This window comes from Trichoderma virens (assembly GCF_000170995.1).
Source record: "Trichoderma virens Gv29-8 chromosome Unknown TRIVIscaffold_4, whole genome shotgun sequence".
In the NCBI taxonomy this organism is placed as follows: Eukaryota; Fungi; Ascomycota; class Sordariomycetes; order Hypocreales; family Hypocreaceae; genus Trichoderma; species Trichoderma virens.
Genome location: NW_014013745.1, coordinates 312149 through 328282, shown reverse-complemented (window position 1 = coordinate 328282; position 16134 = coordinate 312149). Strand labels below are relative to the sequence as shown.

The 16134-nt window shown below is 52.5% G+C and overlaps 6 protein-coding genes across 6 annotated transcripts; 3 read left to right on the top strand and 3 right to left on the bottom strand.

The window, feature by feature from the left end:
• Positions 1-1437: 1437 nt before the first annotated feature.
• TRIVIDRAFT_30536 (uncharacterized protein) lies at positions 1438-2658 on the top strand (the record flags this gene model as incomplete). Its single annotated transcript, XM_014103040.1, has 1 exon — positions 1438-2658. One exon carries the CDS (start codon positions 1438-1440, stop codon positions 2656-2658), a length of 1221 nt encoding a protein of 406 aa, XP_013958515.1.
• A 699-nt stretch (positions 2659-3357) lies between these two features.
• On the bottom strand, positions 3358-4084 carry TRIVIDRAFT_54377 (uncharacterized protein; the record flags this gene model as incomplete). Its single annotated transcript, XM_014103039.1, has 2 exons — positions 3358-3949; positions 4071-4084. The coding sequence occupies 2 exons, from the start codon at positions 4082-4084 to the stop codon at positions 3358-3360; spliced, it is 606 nt and encodes a 201-aa protein (XP_013958514.1).
• Positions 4085-4446: 362 nt separating this feature from the next.
• Positions 4447-5037, bottom strand: TRIVIDRAFT_84335 (uncharacterized protein; the record flags this gene model as incomplete). Its single annotated transcript, XM_014103038.1, has 2 exons — positions 4447-4725; positions 4875-5037. 2 exons carry the CDS (start codon positions 4980-4982, stop codon positions 4588-4590), a joined length of 246 nt encoding a protein of 81 aa, XP_013958513.1.
• Positions 5038-6799: 1762 nt separating this feature from the next.
• TRIVIDRAFT_78984 (uncharacterized protein) lies at positions 6800-8223 on the top strand (the record flags this gene model as incomplete). Its single annotated transcript, XM_014103771.1, has 1 exon — positions 6800-8223. One exon carries the CDS (start codon positions 6965-6967, stop codon positions 7757-7759), a length of 795 nt encoding a protein of 264 aa, XP_013959246.1.
• An 857-nt stretch (positions 8224-9080) lies between these two features.
• TRIVIDRAFT_30653 (uncharacterized protein) lies at positions 9081-12836 on the bottom strand (the record flags this gene model as incomplete). The annotated part of the gene is made up of 2 exons (XM_014103037.1): positions 9081-12265; positions 12323-12836. The coding sequence occupies 2 exons, from the start codon at positions 12834-12836 to the stop codon at positions 9081-9083; spliced, it is 3699 nt and encodes a 1232-aa protein (XP_013958512.1).
• Positions 12837-14583: 1747 nt separating this feature from the next.
• TRIVIDRAFT_61099 (uncharacterized protein) lies at positions 14584-15652 on the top strand (the record flags this gene model as incomplete). The annotated part of the gene is made up of 3 exons (XM_014103778.1): positions 14584-14655; positions 14811-14831; positions 15065-15652. The coding sequence occupies 3 exons, from the start codon at positions 14584-14586 to the stop codon at positions 15650-15652; spliced, it is 681 nt and encodes a 226-aa protein (XP_013959253.1).
• Positions 15653-16134: the final 482 nt, after the last annotated feature.

Sequence of the window (16134 nt, the reverse complement as noted above, 5' to 3'; positions counted from 1 at the left end):
CCTCGTTGCACAACAACACATTGTATAAGTCCGATGGTAATGGAATCACCGACGAAACAAGAAACACTGCGACATTAATTAATATAGGCGGGCTAACAGATTTGGTCTATTTGGCTCTATCTTTAAAGAAAAACCATATAGTTCCTCTTTGAGACATCGTCTGAAATACCAATATCCCTGTTTCGCAATAGCAGCGTCGTGATATTCGATTCCCTAGCGTTTCTCTATTTAAACTCGGTGGCAGACCAAGAGAACGTTCCTTTCTTTTTCAGCAACCATCTACAGGTGTGAAATTCGCTTCTCATTATATACCAGTACCTAGCTTCTAGTTATAAGCAACATGTTTTGCTATTTGCGTTTTCGCATTTATTCAAGTAGTAGTCCAATCTGTGGATAGCCGCTAGAGAGCTGGGATTACGCCTAGTGGCATGATGAGGCTGGTGTGAACTGCTGCGCCTTGCTATTTATTTCTTCTTCGTACTACCCGCGTTTCAGTCCTTCATCTAACTAAAAGAAGAAGAAGAAGGCCATTGGAAGAAGAAGAAATGGTCGTGTTCGGAATGGCTACAGCTGGTGGTTGCAGTCATGCAGCCTGAACGACGTGACTCAGTTGCTCGCAGCTAGATTTGCATCCCGGCAAGTGATTCATGCCTTGGTTGATTTCTCCTAGATCGGTGCAATTGATGGATGATTCCTTCTCCAGTTTCTTCGTAAAAGTCACTGACTCAGGCCTCCTTTCCTGATGTCGTAAATCTTAGACTTTGTCTCAATAAACATTGGAAGCCTCCATCAAATACAGGGTAAGCGCCAGGTGGCTGCGGGGGCGTCGCTGTAAATCCATGTCAGTGCCCGCGCTTATCGTTCTACGTCTTAAACAGTTGAGCCTTCCGGCCTCTACTTCTACTTCTTCTCCTTCTTTCACAAAGGCGCCACTGCATTCTGCAGTTTTCATCGCACGATAATTTCAACTTATTCGCTCAAACATTTCTTCTTGGCTTCATTCTCCGGGTCTACAACTCGTGACAACTTTTTGCTCATTTGCTGTCCTTTTACAGAGTAGAGTCATCTGGCTTCAACCCGCCATCGCACACCGAGAATCTCATATCTTTTGGATAATCACATCGAACGAACCCTTTCGAGGTGATCGCTGGTGAGTAGCAGTGCAAAGAATACCCTCAATCAGAGATCAGCTGTTGGGAAGCTTCATGATATGATTTCCGAGCTATAAAGCGCCTGCCGAGCTCTGCTTTTGGCTATTGTACTACGCGTTGGACCTGACAGAGGACCTGCTAATTGCTCAAGAACAGACTCCCATTCAACACTTCTCCTCGCTTTAGAGGCATACAATAGTGTAATTTACACTGGATCACGCTCGGAATTTGCTCAAAGCTAGACAACAGAATCCCCCAATAAAGCCGTTGCCGACAGGTTCTCAACATGGGTGGCTCAGCTTTCTCGTCAGGATGCAATCCACTCTTAACTCCCCGAATGCCGAAAAGAGTCTACGAAGCCACCAAAGGCAGATGCGAAGAGATTCTCCGCACTTTGTACTCTTGCGTGGAGTCTCCTCTTGAGGGCCCAGGCAAAACGGACTTTGGGGACATCGATTTTCTGCTCGCCTCACCGAAACCAGAGGCTTCTGAAGGTGCTTACGCGATCCAAACCATATCCAAAGCTCTTGGGGCAGAGAAATCAATTATCGCAGGAGGCAATGAACCTGCGGGCAGTCTAGCCATTCCTTGGCCGACAGATGAACAGGATGCCAAGGAAGGGTCCGATAAAAAGCACATCCAAATTGACGTCCGAGTATGCGAAACAGAGCGTAAGCTACGCTGGATGCTTTTCAAACACGGCCATGGAGACCTGTGGAATCTTATGGGTTCAACAATCAGACCTTACGGGTTGACCGTTGATGACAGTGCCATGTGGCTCAGAGTCCCCGAGATTGAAGAGTCTGATAGAAAGCGAGCCAGGATCTATCTCACGTCTGATCCAGCCAAGGTCATGGACTTTCTTGATATGCCAATGGACGGATACTGGGACAAGTCTTTCCCCAGCGTCGAAGAAATGTTTGATTACGCTACTCTTTGTCGATTCATGTACGTTCCCCCGGTTGCACCAGAGCCCGATGCAAAGAAACTCAAAGCAAACGATCGCCGGCGCATGACCTATCGGCCTGTTTTCAAGAAATGGGTCGACGAATTCCTTCCCGAATGCCGCCGCCTTGGAAAGTTCCCGGAGCAGAAATTTACGAGGGAGCAAGTGACCAAAGAGGCCTTCTCTACATTTGGCGTTGAAGAGGAGTTCAACACTCGACGCAAGGCGTTTCTAGCCGAGCGACAAAGAGACCTTATCTGGAATACATCCATAAAAGGCGGCATCCCGGAGCTTAAATCCTCAGAACCACAAGACATTCTTTATAGATCGTGTCTTGCCAAAGCCCTGAAGAGGATTATTCTCGAGGATGATACGAGCTATGGCATTGTGCCGGAAAAGAGCCTCAAGAATCCTGACGGTACTTACAACATGGAAGATGTTCAAGCCTTTGTTGCAAATCATCATGAAGATGTTGGGAAGGCAGCCATGAGTCGCCACAATGATCATTACACCCAACGCAGAGCCACAAAGAAGATTAAAACAAAACAAGAATCATCCTAAAACGTGTACCAAACAATTTTGGGGTCGAGGTTGACTTTAGAAGCTGGCTCCGATACAACGTCCCGTCCCGGCGGCTAGACGAACAGTTTTCGAATCGCAAGTCATAATATCGCCATCATCATCTTCTCTTCCGTTGACCAGTTTGCCCTGTATGGCGTGTAGCAGATGAAACAACTCCTCTCCTCTTCATGTATAGGGGCGAGAGGGTGTAGTAGATGCAACCAAAGATGTGGTTTCTTGCAGAAACGAGTTGAAGCACGCTATTCTTATTACTATGAACGCTAGCATTTTTATTTCAACAGGCAATAGGGAGGAAAAGTACATGGAATGCTCAACACGCTAAAGAGGCATGAGCTTTCATAGAATGCTGAGAATGGAAACTTCATTTGGACTATAGCACTTAGGAACTGAGGAATAGTATTTGAATAATTGAAACGCTTCACAAAAATTGACCTAATAATGATGATTCTTCGAAATAAAAGCCAGCCAAAGTTGGGTGTCGATAACTGAAGCCAAAGCGAGGGCATTTTACTTGCCCACTCGCTTTGTTGACGTTGGCTCTCTCATCGGGATCCTGGAATAAATATAACCAAGAAGCAAGGATGGCAGCAACTGAGAAATTTATACATATGCCATCTTATTCTGTACAATCCCAAAAACACAAAATCCAGTATAAACACCACGATATCATAACCCACTCTACGCATTCAAATACCACAGCCCATCTCCCAAGAAATGCGCATCTTCGACCACGGGCCCCTTGCCCTTGGCCTTGACCTCATCCGTACCAGCAACCAAGATTCCAACCGCACACGCCTCCTCCTTGCCCTCCGCCATAATCACGACCGGCTCGCCCTTGGCCAACTCCCGGCTCCACCGCCCGTCCTCCACAATCCCCTGCTCCATCTCCTTGCCCTCCTCCAACGGCTTCGCGCCGTCCACAGGCAACCTGCCGCCCTTGGACGTCAACCCCGGCGCCATGAGCGTCGCGCCGGAAAGCACAAAGCGAATCGCCCCGCGATCTATGCGGATGCTGGGAAACGCCTGCGGGAAGCGGTGCACGAGCTTGAGGTGCGGCAGCAGGTCCGAGCCGTCCTGCTGGTAGAACAGCGGCACGGAGTCGAGCACGTAGAGCGTGTTGCGGTCGGGCAGCTTCATGCTCTCGAGGGAGCCCTTCTTGGGCATGATCTCGTCGATGTAGGGCGTCAGCAGGGGGTACGTGGCGAGGAGCGAGTTTCGGAGCGAGCGCTGGACGGAGGATTTGAGCTTTTGCTTGGGAGCGGTGGGGAGGCTGTTGGATTTGGAGGGAGATTGTCAGTTAGCTGGGGGGAGAGGTTCTTCTTGCTGCTGCTTTTCTCGTGGGTTTTTTTTGCTTGGATGGAGGGGGGAAGAAGGGGACTATATCGACGCACTCTTTTTTGAACATTTTGGCAGCTGATTGGGCGAGACTATGACGGAATAGAAAATAAATTGATATATGTTTATTATAACGAGGGAATTGCCCAGAACCAAGACGCGTCAGAAAGGGGAATCGCTGCGTTTCTCGCCGTGGTGGAATGTGACGGTTGCATTGGCGGGAAAGGAATCGCAGCTTCAAGACAAGCAGGTGCAGGTTTATCGGAGCAGCCCCGCCATCGATAAGACGGGAGAAATGGCGGGGCAAAAACATGCAATCAGGCGGGGGAAAGAGAGCGTCGAGAATGTGCTGGAGATGAACGCTGTTTGTTTGTGTTGCTTTTGGCCTAAGAGATGGAGCAATTAGAGAAAAAGAAAAAAATAGACCAATTTAAAGTCGTCATCCTCTTTCAATAGTAAGACGTAATAATTTAATTTTTTTTTGGTATAACTAAGGAATCTTGTCGCGTGTGCACGATTGCTCGACTCCTCGTAGCAGAGCTACTATAGCTAAGTAACAGGAGCTTCCTCTCTCTATCCATGAACAACATGCGACACGGTGCCGTCCTCCTTCAAATGCACATTCAACCGCTCCGGCCGGAAATCCTTGGTGACAATCGAGCCCGGCTTGATGATGCGGTGAAACTCTGGCAGGTCCTTTTTGCAAAACATCTGTCCGTCACATTCGTTAGCTAGCTAGACCCTTTGTTTTCGCCTCCCCCGCTCCTCGAAACAAACGCGGTGGCATGATGATGGAGATATGGTTACGCAAGCAAGGACGTGGGCGTAGGAAAAAAATAGAGAGGCAAAGTGAAACGTACCGTCTCATTGGATTCGGTTTCTGAAAAGGTCTTTCCGACGAGCTTGTTGGCCCAGTCTTGGGTCTTGTCGTCGGAATTGGTCATGATGCCGGGCACGACGAGAGGCATGATGGATTTGATTGCGTGGCAGGAAAGCAGCAAGAAAAGGGTGGTTGAGTTGGTAGATGCAAGTTCTGCTTCGTAGGATCGCCTGGTTGTTTTAGTTAGATGCCTATCGTATGTCAAAGCGATATAGTGCTAAGCGATTAGACTTACAGAAGTAAATTTGTGCTGGCAATGGAAGGGAGATGATATGTTTAAAGGAGAAAAGGAAAAAAAAAAAGAAGGTAGAAAAGAAGGTTGTGCTGTAGATTCTTATAATGATGTTATTTCCTTCCTGTTCCGGACGACGAAGCTGTATAGCGTCCGAGGCCTCGCGGACGATGACGTCGACACAGCATCGCTATCCGATTTGCTTGATCTCATAGCTCGTAGGGGTCTCAGATAAAATAGGTACGTACTGCACCTCGCTACCTAGGTACTACGTAATGCACTCTGCTTAGCAAATCACGGAGCCCCTTTCGCCATCGCCAGGCAATTCTACAGTAATGAAAGACAACCTGAAAAAGGGTCCCGTCATGGAAAAGCAAGATTAGTACGGAGTACAGCAGTGTTAATATCGCTTGCTGCAGTGTTTGCACGCAATTTGCTAGCGGTGACTTTTGAGCTGGGCCAGCCACTCACGCAGCGGCTTGTGGTCTCCGCCTGATTGCTGCAGCTCTGCCCATTTCACGCCCGGTTGGGCTTTCTTACAGATTGAGCGAATGCCGATTATTCATATTGACTTGACATCTTGTCATCATTCACGTATCGCCAGAGCCAGAAAAGAACGCTCTCGGTTCTGCCAGTTTGGGAGCTCTGATGCCAACTGTTATACCAACAGCATCATTCTGTGCACGTCTTTGTAATAGAACGAGGTAGGTCGATGCAAACGCTCTCTCTGTTTATCAGCAGTATGGCAGTGGAGAGAGAGAGAATGTCCTGCGCAAAGTGCAAAGCGCAAAATGGCCAGACCAGGATTGATGCGCATTAGGCCAAGGGAAAGGGTGGTTTATTATTAGCGAGCCACAGGTAGCGCTGATTCAGATGGAGTCAGGAGGATGGGCCGCTTAGATTGAGACGGCACATGCAGATGGATGCCTCACTGTCAAAAGGGCACACCAAAAAAATAAGAAGAGGCAAAGAAAAGAATAGCAAAGAGGAAGAAGGGTACAAGAGCAAGAAGAAAATGAAACAAAAAAAAAAAAAAAAGGAATAAATTCTCCCCATCTCATCCATACGTGTTGTTATCATCCGAGTGAGTGATTTGAGGTCGACACATGCTTCTCACGATGGCCGGCAATGGCTGCCCACCCATGTCGCTAAAAATGGAATCAATCGTAGATTCAGCTTCAGCTCCCATATGCTGTATACGGAAATGAACGAGGCCAGCCCAGTCCGAGCTTGTTCACCTCACTACATGTACACTACACTGGAATCAGAGTCAAAGTCACCCGCCCGCGCCATCATGTCCATGTGAAATCCCAACTTGTCATTGCGGCTGTGGCTCAAACCTGCTCGCTGCACAGCCTTGATGGCGGCGCCCTGTAAGCGTCTCATCAGCGGCTTTGCTGTCCCCTAACTAACACCAACTGCAGCGCTGGCACGCACAAATTTGGGGCCAATCTGCCCCCCCTCCCCTTGTTTGGGAACAGCCCCAGTCAGCCTTGGGTCTGACTGTAGACCCCTAAACTGAAAGGGGACAAGTGCCACTCCCCGTCAAACCAGTTCTCTCGACTCCTTTTTCATGTTAGCCAGAAGCCGCTTCTTTTTCTATTTTGCTCCAGCTCTTCCACTTTTGTTTCATCCCTCATCTCTCCTTCTCCGCGAGCCTTGCCTTGTCACCTCATTGTCGGAATACCTTCGTTTTCCCACACGGCCCTCCGTTTCTCCGCCGCGACGAAGACCCCGCCGTATCTTTGCACACCATATTAGTAGCTGCTGCGGCTCATAACTCAACCCCCCTCCTCTCTCTCTCTCTCTCTCTCTCTAAAACAACACAGCTTCTCACAATGAAGTTCTCCTGTACTGCTGCCCTCGCCCTCAGCGGCGGTGCACTCGCCCTACAAGCAGGATGCTTCTCCCAGCACAGCCAGCAGCTCGCCGAGTACTCCGAGTGCGGCCAGCACGTCTCCCTCGAGTACTGCCTGTCAACCCTCTCCTACTCCGACACCAACGACGACCTCGAGGCCTGCTACACAAACGCCGGATGCTCCATCGACGAGGCCGTCTCCGAGGCCAAGAACGCTCTGAAGCGATGCGATGAGCTCTCCAACATGGGAGACCTGAAGAAGCGATACCGCGGCGTCCTCGGCAGCCCCGTCCAGACGCTCGAGGCCCGAAACCCCCAGAAGGCACCGCTCCCAACCCACTGGGTCCGCGACGGCACCCTCCAGTGCATGGTCACATCCACCGTGTCGACGTCGTCTTGCGATATTTCCACCAACAAGGGTGTCTTGGTGACGCATTCGTGTGTTCCCACCCAGGTGGCCAAGGCCAACTGCGCCCCTGGCCTCATGTGCTCCCTCGACTCCCTCGGCCAGACCGTCTGCATGAAGAAGAGGAACAACCTCGACGTCGGCGGCATCATCATCGCCATCATCTTCGGCACCGCCATTGTCGTCGCCATCACTTTCCTGACCTTTGCCTGCTGCCGCGAGAGCCGCCACCAAAAGGCCCTCGAGGCCCGCGCCGAGGCCACCGCCCTCGCCCGAGCCCAGACCAAAAAGGCCCGCGCTGCCGAGACGCGCGCGCCCCTGATGCGCCAGGAGGGCCCTGATCCCTTTGCCGACCGACACCAGTCTTAGAGAGCGAGGAGAGGTCGTGGCGCTGGCCCAGCACCAAGCAGGCTTGAGGTGGTCAGGGAGCACGAAACCGGCCACGAGTGGGTTGTGACACCACGGCATTAAAGGCGGAGGATCGGACCAGCACATTTTTGATGTCTTGCTTTTCATATTTTTGTTTTTCGGCGCAATCATGTTGCTCTTCGAGCCGTGGGTAACAAGGGACAAAGACTTAAGGGGTGTGGCAAATTATGTACCTTAGAAAGCAATCAAGGTCAAAGGTTCATGGTAGGGTGGGCAGCGACTTTGCCGCTTTCTTCTTCTTCTTCTTGTCGAGAAGATAAGCAGGCACGCAACATTGAAAAAAAGATTCAGCTAGAGATTTGAGGCGAGCCTCGGGTAGGAAATTGGGGGGGACTTGATGTTATTTAAAGAAGCAGCATTGATTTAGATAAGGCACTTGAATTGGACGGACATTTGTGACTTGGAAATATTGCAGCTTCGCATTGGAAAATACCTAGTTGACCTTGTCATCTGGTGTAAGTGCTCGAATGGCATATAATACCTAATGCTGTGAATAATAATACCATGTGCTCCCAAAATCTACCTCGACCAAAACGGCATCAATCACTTAGAAACGCGTATACAACATCTCAGCAGAAAAAGAAAAAAAAGAGGCAATGGCTTGACAAAAAGTTATGATTGAATACACTATTCCGGGGGGTATTTATGTCGACACGCTTTCGCACCTAGTTGCTACTCTCGAGTCTCCCCTCCCAATAATAACCCACACATGTCTAAAATCACACAAAGAACACGCGCAAGCGCCATGCTGATTGATACTTTGATAGTAGCCTATCTCACAGCTCCGTCGTCACGTCCGGCAACGACAATGTTTGGTCCTCCTTTCATATCTTCCCCTGCCTTCAAAAAGCTCAAGTGCTGCTGTCTTCATCCAGCATCAAGGGCCCAAAGATCTTCTGCCATTCTTGCGGGGGTTGTAAAAGCCCACCCACGTGTCCACTTTACTGCTCTCATCCGTAGCATCCTCATGTAAACCGCTGTGTGTAATGTTTTCGCTGATACCCTTTTTGTGCATTCCTCTCATAGTGCTCTGAGCATTCTGCCAGGGGGAAACACCGTCTCTGTGATTGCGTGTTCTAGTCAAGCCGCCAGTGGACGCATATGCCGACACCTGCGCAGTATCGTTGGTATTCGTCGCAAGGCGGCCTACTCGGCCTTCAGCCGTAGCAGATGGGCGGGTGACACCGATCCGTTCAAGTAGATTCATCCGCCTAGAAGGGCTCTCTTCAGTTCCCATGCGCTGCGCCTGACCGGGACTTTCCTAAATCCCGCGCAAAGAGGCATGGCCTACCAAAGGACTGCCAATCTCACCGGGAGCTCCAACAGCCCGAAAGTGGGGATTTAGTCCCTCGTCTGTGTCAGGAACCCATCGTATTTTCTTGAGGCCGTGTGCATCTTGCTTCACGTCAAAAGACCCTCCACCATTCGACAGACTGCCGACAGTATCGCAGAGGTTCAGCAGGTCTTGTTCTGAGATGCTGGGGTCACCAGACACTAAGCTGACATGCGACTTAATGTCTATCAGATCGACATATCCCTCCTTATCGGCAGAGGCCGTATTCGTCAGCTCTTTGCACGCCTGGGAGAGTAGCAATCGCACTGTTACATGGCGAGGCTGAGCGTGAGATCGAATGGATCCCAGTCCACTGGGGGAACCAACATGAAATCCCGGCGGACCACTTGGAGGACCCCAGCCCGGATTGCCAAATGTTGGTAGGGCAAACGGCTGCTGGGCAGTGGTAGGGGGAAAAGGTTGCGGAGGGCTGTTGATGGGGCCCCAAGGGTTGTGGCCCATTGGGAATCCCGAATCGATAAAAGGGCCTGCCGCAAAGCCGCCTCGAGGTCCTGGTGGATGGTGATGACGCATGCCACCGAGGCCGGCATCTGTACCCAATGGCTCATCGTCTTCAACAAGAACACGGCTTCCGAGATGTTGCGTATCCTCTTCCTTGTCACGCGAATATCCATGACTGACACTGCCAGGCCGGCCTATCGGTGCTGGTCGTCCAATCGGTTGTCCAGGAGTACCGGGCGCGCTCTCGAAGCCTATAGAACCTTGGCGCCCGTGTGTCATGGCGGGGCCGTCTCTGGTAGGCATGGGATAGCCCTGGCCGATGGGGAAGTCACCAGTCGGCTGTGGGAACCCGGGGGGAGGCATTGTGACGGGTGGATACCCGCGAACCGTTGAGCTATTGATGCCAGGAGGTGGAATCATCATGTTATGCCCAGGACTTGGTCGAAACCCTACTGGGAAAATAGGATCGTGGCCTGGTCTGCTGGAGAATCCTGGAGGTGGCAGAGGAGGATGGGGACTCAGCCCTGGAGGAGGCTGCATGCCCATCATAGGTAGCTGGAACGGAGCAGATGGGCTTGGGCCCTTGGGCAGTGGCAGCCCAGGCGGTGTACCTGATATCGTAGTTGGCTGTATCGTGACCGGAGTGCCTGCGCTGATTCTCCTCTCTGGCCCTGTCGAGCTAGGGCTAGTATACACTGGCGTGACAGAATGTGGTGAAGCGCTCTGGCTGGGAACGGATGCTGTCTGAGAGTCAGATGAGCTTGCCGGACCGGTCCCTTGTTGCTGGGACGTCGTCCTCGGCCGTATGGGAGTTGGCGCCTTGGGGATTGCCGGCGTGGCTACGGGGATCTTTGGTGAAATGAAGCTTGCTGGATTAGGAGGATGTTGAGGTAAGACGGCGGGCAAAGAGACAGGAGGCTGCTGCGGCGGTGGTGCTGGCGGCTGTTGCTGCTGCTGGCTTCCACGCTTGGCAGGCTGCGAGGGTTGAGTCTGGGTTACCTGTACAGAGGAAACCTTTGGTGCAGCTTTTTCTTCCTTGGCTCGTTGCAGCTGTAGCTGCTGTTCTCTGGCAGCCTCTGCGGCTTCTTGGGACTCCTTCTGGGCCTTTGCAGCCCTGGCCTCCTTTTCCCGCTTGTCACGCTCCTGTTTCTCCTTGCGCTCCTGAGCCTCTCGCTCTTTCTGCTCTCGGGCCTCCCGTTCTCTGGTGCGCTGCTCGTCCTTGAGCTTCTTTTCTCGCTCTTTAGCCTCACGCGCTTTTCGCTCGGATTCGGCCTGCTTCTCTTTCTGCTCGTGGATCCGTCGCAGTCGTTCGGCCTCCTTCTTTAGCCGCGCGTCCTCTTCGGCTTTCTTTTGGGCTTCCTTCTGCTTGCGTTTCTCTTCGGCTTTCTGTTTCTGCTCAGCAATCTTCTTCTTCTCAGCTTCGATTCGGGCAGTTTCCTCGGCAGCTTTCTCGGCTTCTTTACGAGCCTTTTCATCGGCAAGCGCTTGCTTTCGTTGGGCTGCTTTGTCCTTCTTCTTCTGAGCATTCTTGGCCTTTTTGGCTTTTTGCTCGTCCACCGCTCGACTTTCCTCTTCCAGCTCTTCCAGTAATTTTTCTTGGCGCTCCTTGGCCACTTTTTCTTTGTACGCGGATAGTACTCGTTGTTCGAACATGCGGGCGGCGAATATCTGGAACATGCGACGGCCTTCTTCCATTCGCTGCTCTTCCGTCATCGGGTCCTGGCAACAGCACTCAGTATGGAACTTGGACGGCATCACAGAGGGGTTGTAGTATACCTCTTCATCCTCATACTCCTCGTCTTGACTATCGTCGTAGTCTTCTTCCTCCTCCTCCTCTTCGTCCTCGTAGTCTTCGTCTTCAGGAGGAGCGTGGTTGTGAGGAGCGGAGGAGTATGAGCCGTTGGGATGACCGTAGCCGCGAGCGAAGTGCTCTCGCGCGTCCTCTTCTCGGGCCATTCGACGTTCCGCAAGCTGCTCCATCATTTCGATGAAGCGTCTGCCGTCGTTTTTGAGTAGGTCATCCGCCACGGTGAGAATGCCGCCTAAGTCCATGTTACCATATCTGTGCAGAAGTGATTCAAGAAGTTGCGTACCCTTGACTTGGAGGCTGTTACCAAACGTCAAGAAATCAGCTACGTCTCGGTCAGGAGAGCCGTGAAATTCTTCGGGAGGTTCGTCGTCGCTATACTCGTCGTCCTCCGCCTCGTCTTCACTGTATGCTTCTTCTAACTCTTCGTCATCGTCGCCCACGTGTTCCACTATTCGACCGCGGGCCGGGGGAGGTCGAGGGTATCCCCCGGGCAAACCTCGTGATGGGCGAATCGAAAAGTCTCGGGGAGGAGGAGGCAGCATGGGGGGGCCCTCGCCTTGATTTGCAAACTGCTCGAGTTCGAGATAGTATGCATCATACAGACCTTCCAGCTCCTCTTCGATGGCGGTGCGCTTCCTCCCGCAGACGGTACAGCTACACGTATGCTTCTGCTGCTCCTTCATCTTCTTTAGTACGGCGTCCTTTTCCACCTTGACCAAGGATTTCCGGTCATCCTCGCCCAAGCCAAGCCAGAACTCCTTGATACGCTCGCGCTCCTCGTGATTGCTAGTACTCCATATTTTATCCCTAGACATTCCAGAGCCCCGCGGCGCCGGAGCCGCTGGCACCGAGCCGTCCCCGTGATAGTGATGATTGTGATGGTGGTGATGGTTATGACGATGCTGCTCCGGCTCAATCTCCTCGGCGTGGGCGCCAGCGCCGTTCTTTTTCTTCTTTTTCTTGTTCTTTTTATTAGTTTTAGGATCTATTGTGTGGCCATTCGACGTCGACCTGGGCTCCGCGTCGTCAACTAGATCATAAGCGTCATCTTCATCCTCGTCACTTGCGACAAGCTCATAGTCCGCGGGCATCTGTTTGTCGGAGCTGAGAGCGGGGCTGGGATGGCCATTGGCAGCCTGCGCAGCGGCAGCCTTGGCCGCGGCCTTTTGCCGCCGCTTCTGCTTCTTGCGATTTACGGTGGGCGCCGACGTGTCGAGGCCTGTCGAGTCTGCTGCTGCTGGCGGCAGGGCCTTGTTGGATTTGGCGACGGTGGGCGTCGAGGGCCGGGACGAGTCTGACGGGCTGGCCTTGGGGACGGTGATGAACTTGGAGCCGTCCTTGTTAGTGTATTTGGCAGTGTTTCGAGGCGATGCCGGCGCGAGGGGGGCCGGTTTCTGGTGATGGGCCGGCATCGTGAGTCTACGGAAGCAGGGCAGTTGAGAGCATCAAGTCTCGGCTCGGGACTCAAAACGACGCAGCCTGCAGCAACAAGAAAACGAGCAAGTCAGTCGTCGGGGCACGGGGCAGAGCAGCAGCAGGAAGGGCGTGCAGACGGTCAAGGACAGGGCCAGCGGCGGGTGGCAAGGCAAGGCGTCGTGGTCGATGGCGATGGCTGGGTTTGCTGGTGGAGGTTGCCAGCGACTCAAAATGAGGCACTCACAATCCGCAAAGCCAATTCAGGGTTAGGTCAGCAATGACGCCAGTGGGGGTTTCCAAGAGCCCCGGTTGAGTGCCTGGGCCTGCGAGATGCGGCGCGTCGTGAGGCTCGCGTCGATTGCGTGGGGAGGGCGATTGGGAGAGTCGTAGGCGATGCTTTGGTCGGCCAGAAATCGATGGAAGTCACCGTGTGGTGTAGTTACATAGCGGCATGTACTTCTGTTATGCAAGAATGTCTGTCCCTGTTGAGGCTGGCGAAAACCGGGGCTGAAAGCCGTCCATCAGATTTCGCGCTGGATGTGAAAGGCCACCCTGTGAAAAGGCACGTGATGCCCTTTTTTCGCTCCCAGATCCGACCCGAAATCTGGCTTTGTGCCTGAGGCGCGGGGGTTGGCGGGCCTACCGGGTGCAGAGCACAGAGCTAACAGGCGCTGCACATACTTGTACTTGTAGGGGCCCTTCCAGGTGCTTCCACCAGGGCATCGGCGTGGACCTTTATGGCCTGCCTGCAAACATGGAAGTACAAAGAGGCGAGGTATGGGTACTCGGCGCCGTGCATCGTGCGCAGCACCGCCTTTGTCACTGGAATGCGTTTGCCTGTACCCGGGCCGTGATTGGCATCGGCGCCGCTGCCCTGCCTAACCTGCTTCGTTTCGTGCAAGGACAGCGCACATCACATCCATCACATCACAGCCCATGTACATATCACTGGTAGAGGCATTGATGCTTTCCCTGCCCTTGTTCCGCGCCCGAGCTAAGACACCAGACCCCTTCCGACTTACATAAAGCAGCAGAACTTAGTCATTGCTTGGAAGCGGCGTCTAATTAGAGCCAGATGCACTGTTTCCTATTTATAGCGGGCGAACTCTCCCTATGCTCAGCGCTGGGTCCCTGCCGTGCAAGGGCAAGGATGAAGTGCTGAGCTGAGTGATAGTCCTATGATCAGCACGTCGTAGAGACGCAAGGAGTAGCGAATTTGTTGGGCATCAATGTCATACAAGTACAAGCTCCCCTCGTCTAATGTGGCTGTAATTTGTCACGGTACCTGCTATATAATGCAAAGTGATACCACGTTGCCGTTTGCATAACGAGGCTACCCATGGTATGATGCTAGAGAGTAGTGGATGGTGTTTTGCTGCAGCTCCGGCAAGGCTCTCTGAGGTAGTATCAGCATATAGAATTCATCCCGAGTCTGCGTCATAGGCAGTACCTAGTAGGTAGTAGGCAGCACATCACCTTTGGCAGATGACGGACGGATGCTACTCTACTAGGCAGTTGCTACGTATAAGGATTGATTACATGTACTCAGATGTTGACCACTTAGTACCTAGTATCAAGCAGGAACCACAATTTGGACATAGTATCGGTCTACAAATGCACCTCAGGATGCAGCTTAGCTATCGATAGGTACCTTATGATTGTTTTCCGCATTGAGAAGAGACCCTCGTGCTCTACGTCAAGCTATGTAGTCAACCTACCACTTTCGGACAAGAGCACCCAGAAATGCCTTGGACGGCCTTCGGTGATGCAGCATGGCTGTTCTGTCTCCTGATCTGTAGATATGGACCAATGTCTGTAAGCGGCTGACGCACTGTAGGCAGCAAGCTGGTCAGGAGGCTCTCGCAGCATCTCTAGACTCGCTGCACACGATGCTTCACAATGGCCTCTGGTTCTGCCTTGCCGCCCTCTGGCAGCTGAAAAATAAGCCCATCTGCACCAGGTCCGCGTAGTTTGTCTGGCGTCCATGCAAGGTAAGAATCCTGCAGAGGGCTGAACCCCACCATTTCCATCGCGGCTTGCTAGCAAGCACGGTAGCCTGCTTGGGTAGTTGGTGCTCGTAGGGCAGTGGTGACATTTTACACGCAAAGTGCCTGATGCAAGCCATGAATCAACAAGGTGGACTATTGACATTGGCGGCTCGTCATTCGCCAGAATGCCCCGAGAAGCTTCATTTCCCGCAAAGCTTGCACTCTTTCAGCCCTAGCTGGCCCGTAGCGAATCCTTCCTTGGTGTTTGTCAGGCATCAAACGCGATAGCCCCCGTATTAGACCACTCTCCGTCTTGTCTCAGGCTGATATACTACGGAGGCACTATCACAACATCCACGGTCCTGTCCTGCCATCAGCCCGAGTCCCTGCATGAAAAACCAGAAAACGAGACGCGTTGCAATGCACCATGGCGTTCTCGTACAGCGCAACCAGACGAGCGCCCAATCGACTTGCGAAGCCAGACTTTGTTTGCTTTGCTAGCGCCTCGCTCATATGCGTGCGGTTACACCATGGCTTTGACGCCGCTCGCTCATTCGCTCCAGGCTCAGCCTCGCTTGGAGGGCGGGACGATCGGTAGTATTCCGCCGACCGACGAAGATCAGGACGGCTCCGAGGAGAAAGAATTGCAGAAAAGAGACGAGACGAGAAGACTGGAGACAAGACTGACGGATGGACAGGCCAGCAGTCGCGAGCTTGATCCAGCACAGCAGCGGCATGTTGCCATCTTCATGTATGCTCTGACAACCCCTAAACCCCCTCTGTGGTCTGTGGTAATCCCAAACACATTGATCACTTTTTCTTAAAAACATCCCCGTCTCTGTAAGACAGCTCAATCGGCCGGCCAGGTACTAGCAGTCAACGCTACTGTGCCCGCAATGCTTCCGGCCAAGGTACAGCCCGTCTCCAACCTTGCCCAAATCAAGACACTTTGGGATGGCCGAGCCCAGCTGAGCCGCTGGTTGGCCAGCTCGCGCTTTTATGTAATCTGGCGCGAACTCCTCTCTCTCTTGAGTCGTAAACTCCGGCCTCAGCGTCAGACGCAAGCCTCAACTCGGCCTCGATCCACCAGCACCTAGCGGCCCATCTTGTTGGTGAAACGTTGCCGGCTGCATTTGCTAATGACTGCTATCCTCTAGCAACGATAGCGCCGTGAGCAGCCTCTTTCCCCTTAAACCCTGCTGTTTCGTTTCCTTCTTTTTTCCCTCCATTCTTTTTTCTCTCGTCTCTCGTCTCTCGCCTCGCTTCAATTGCATTGCCATTGCATTGTGTGATCCTGCCCCTAGCC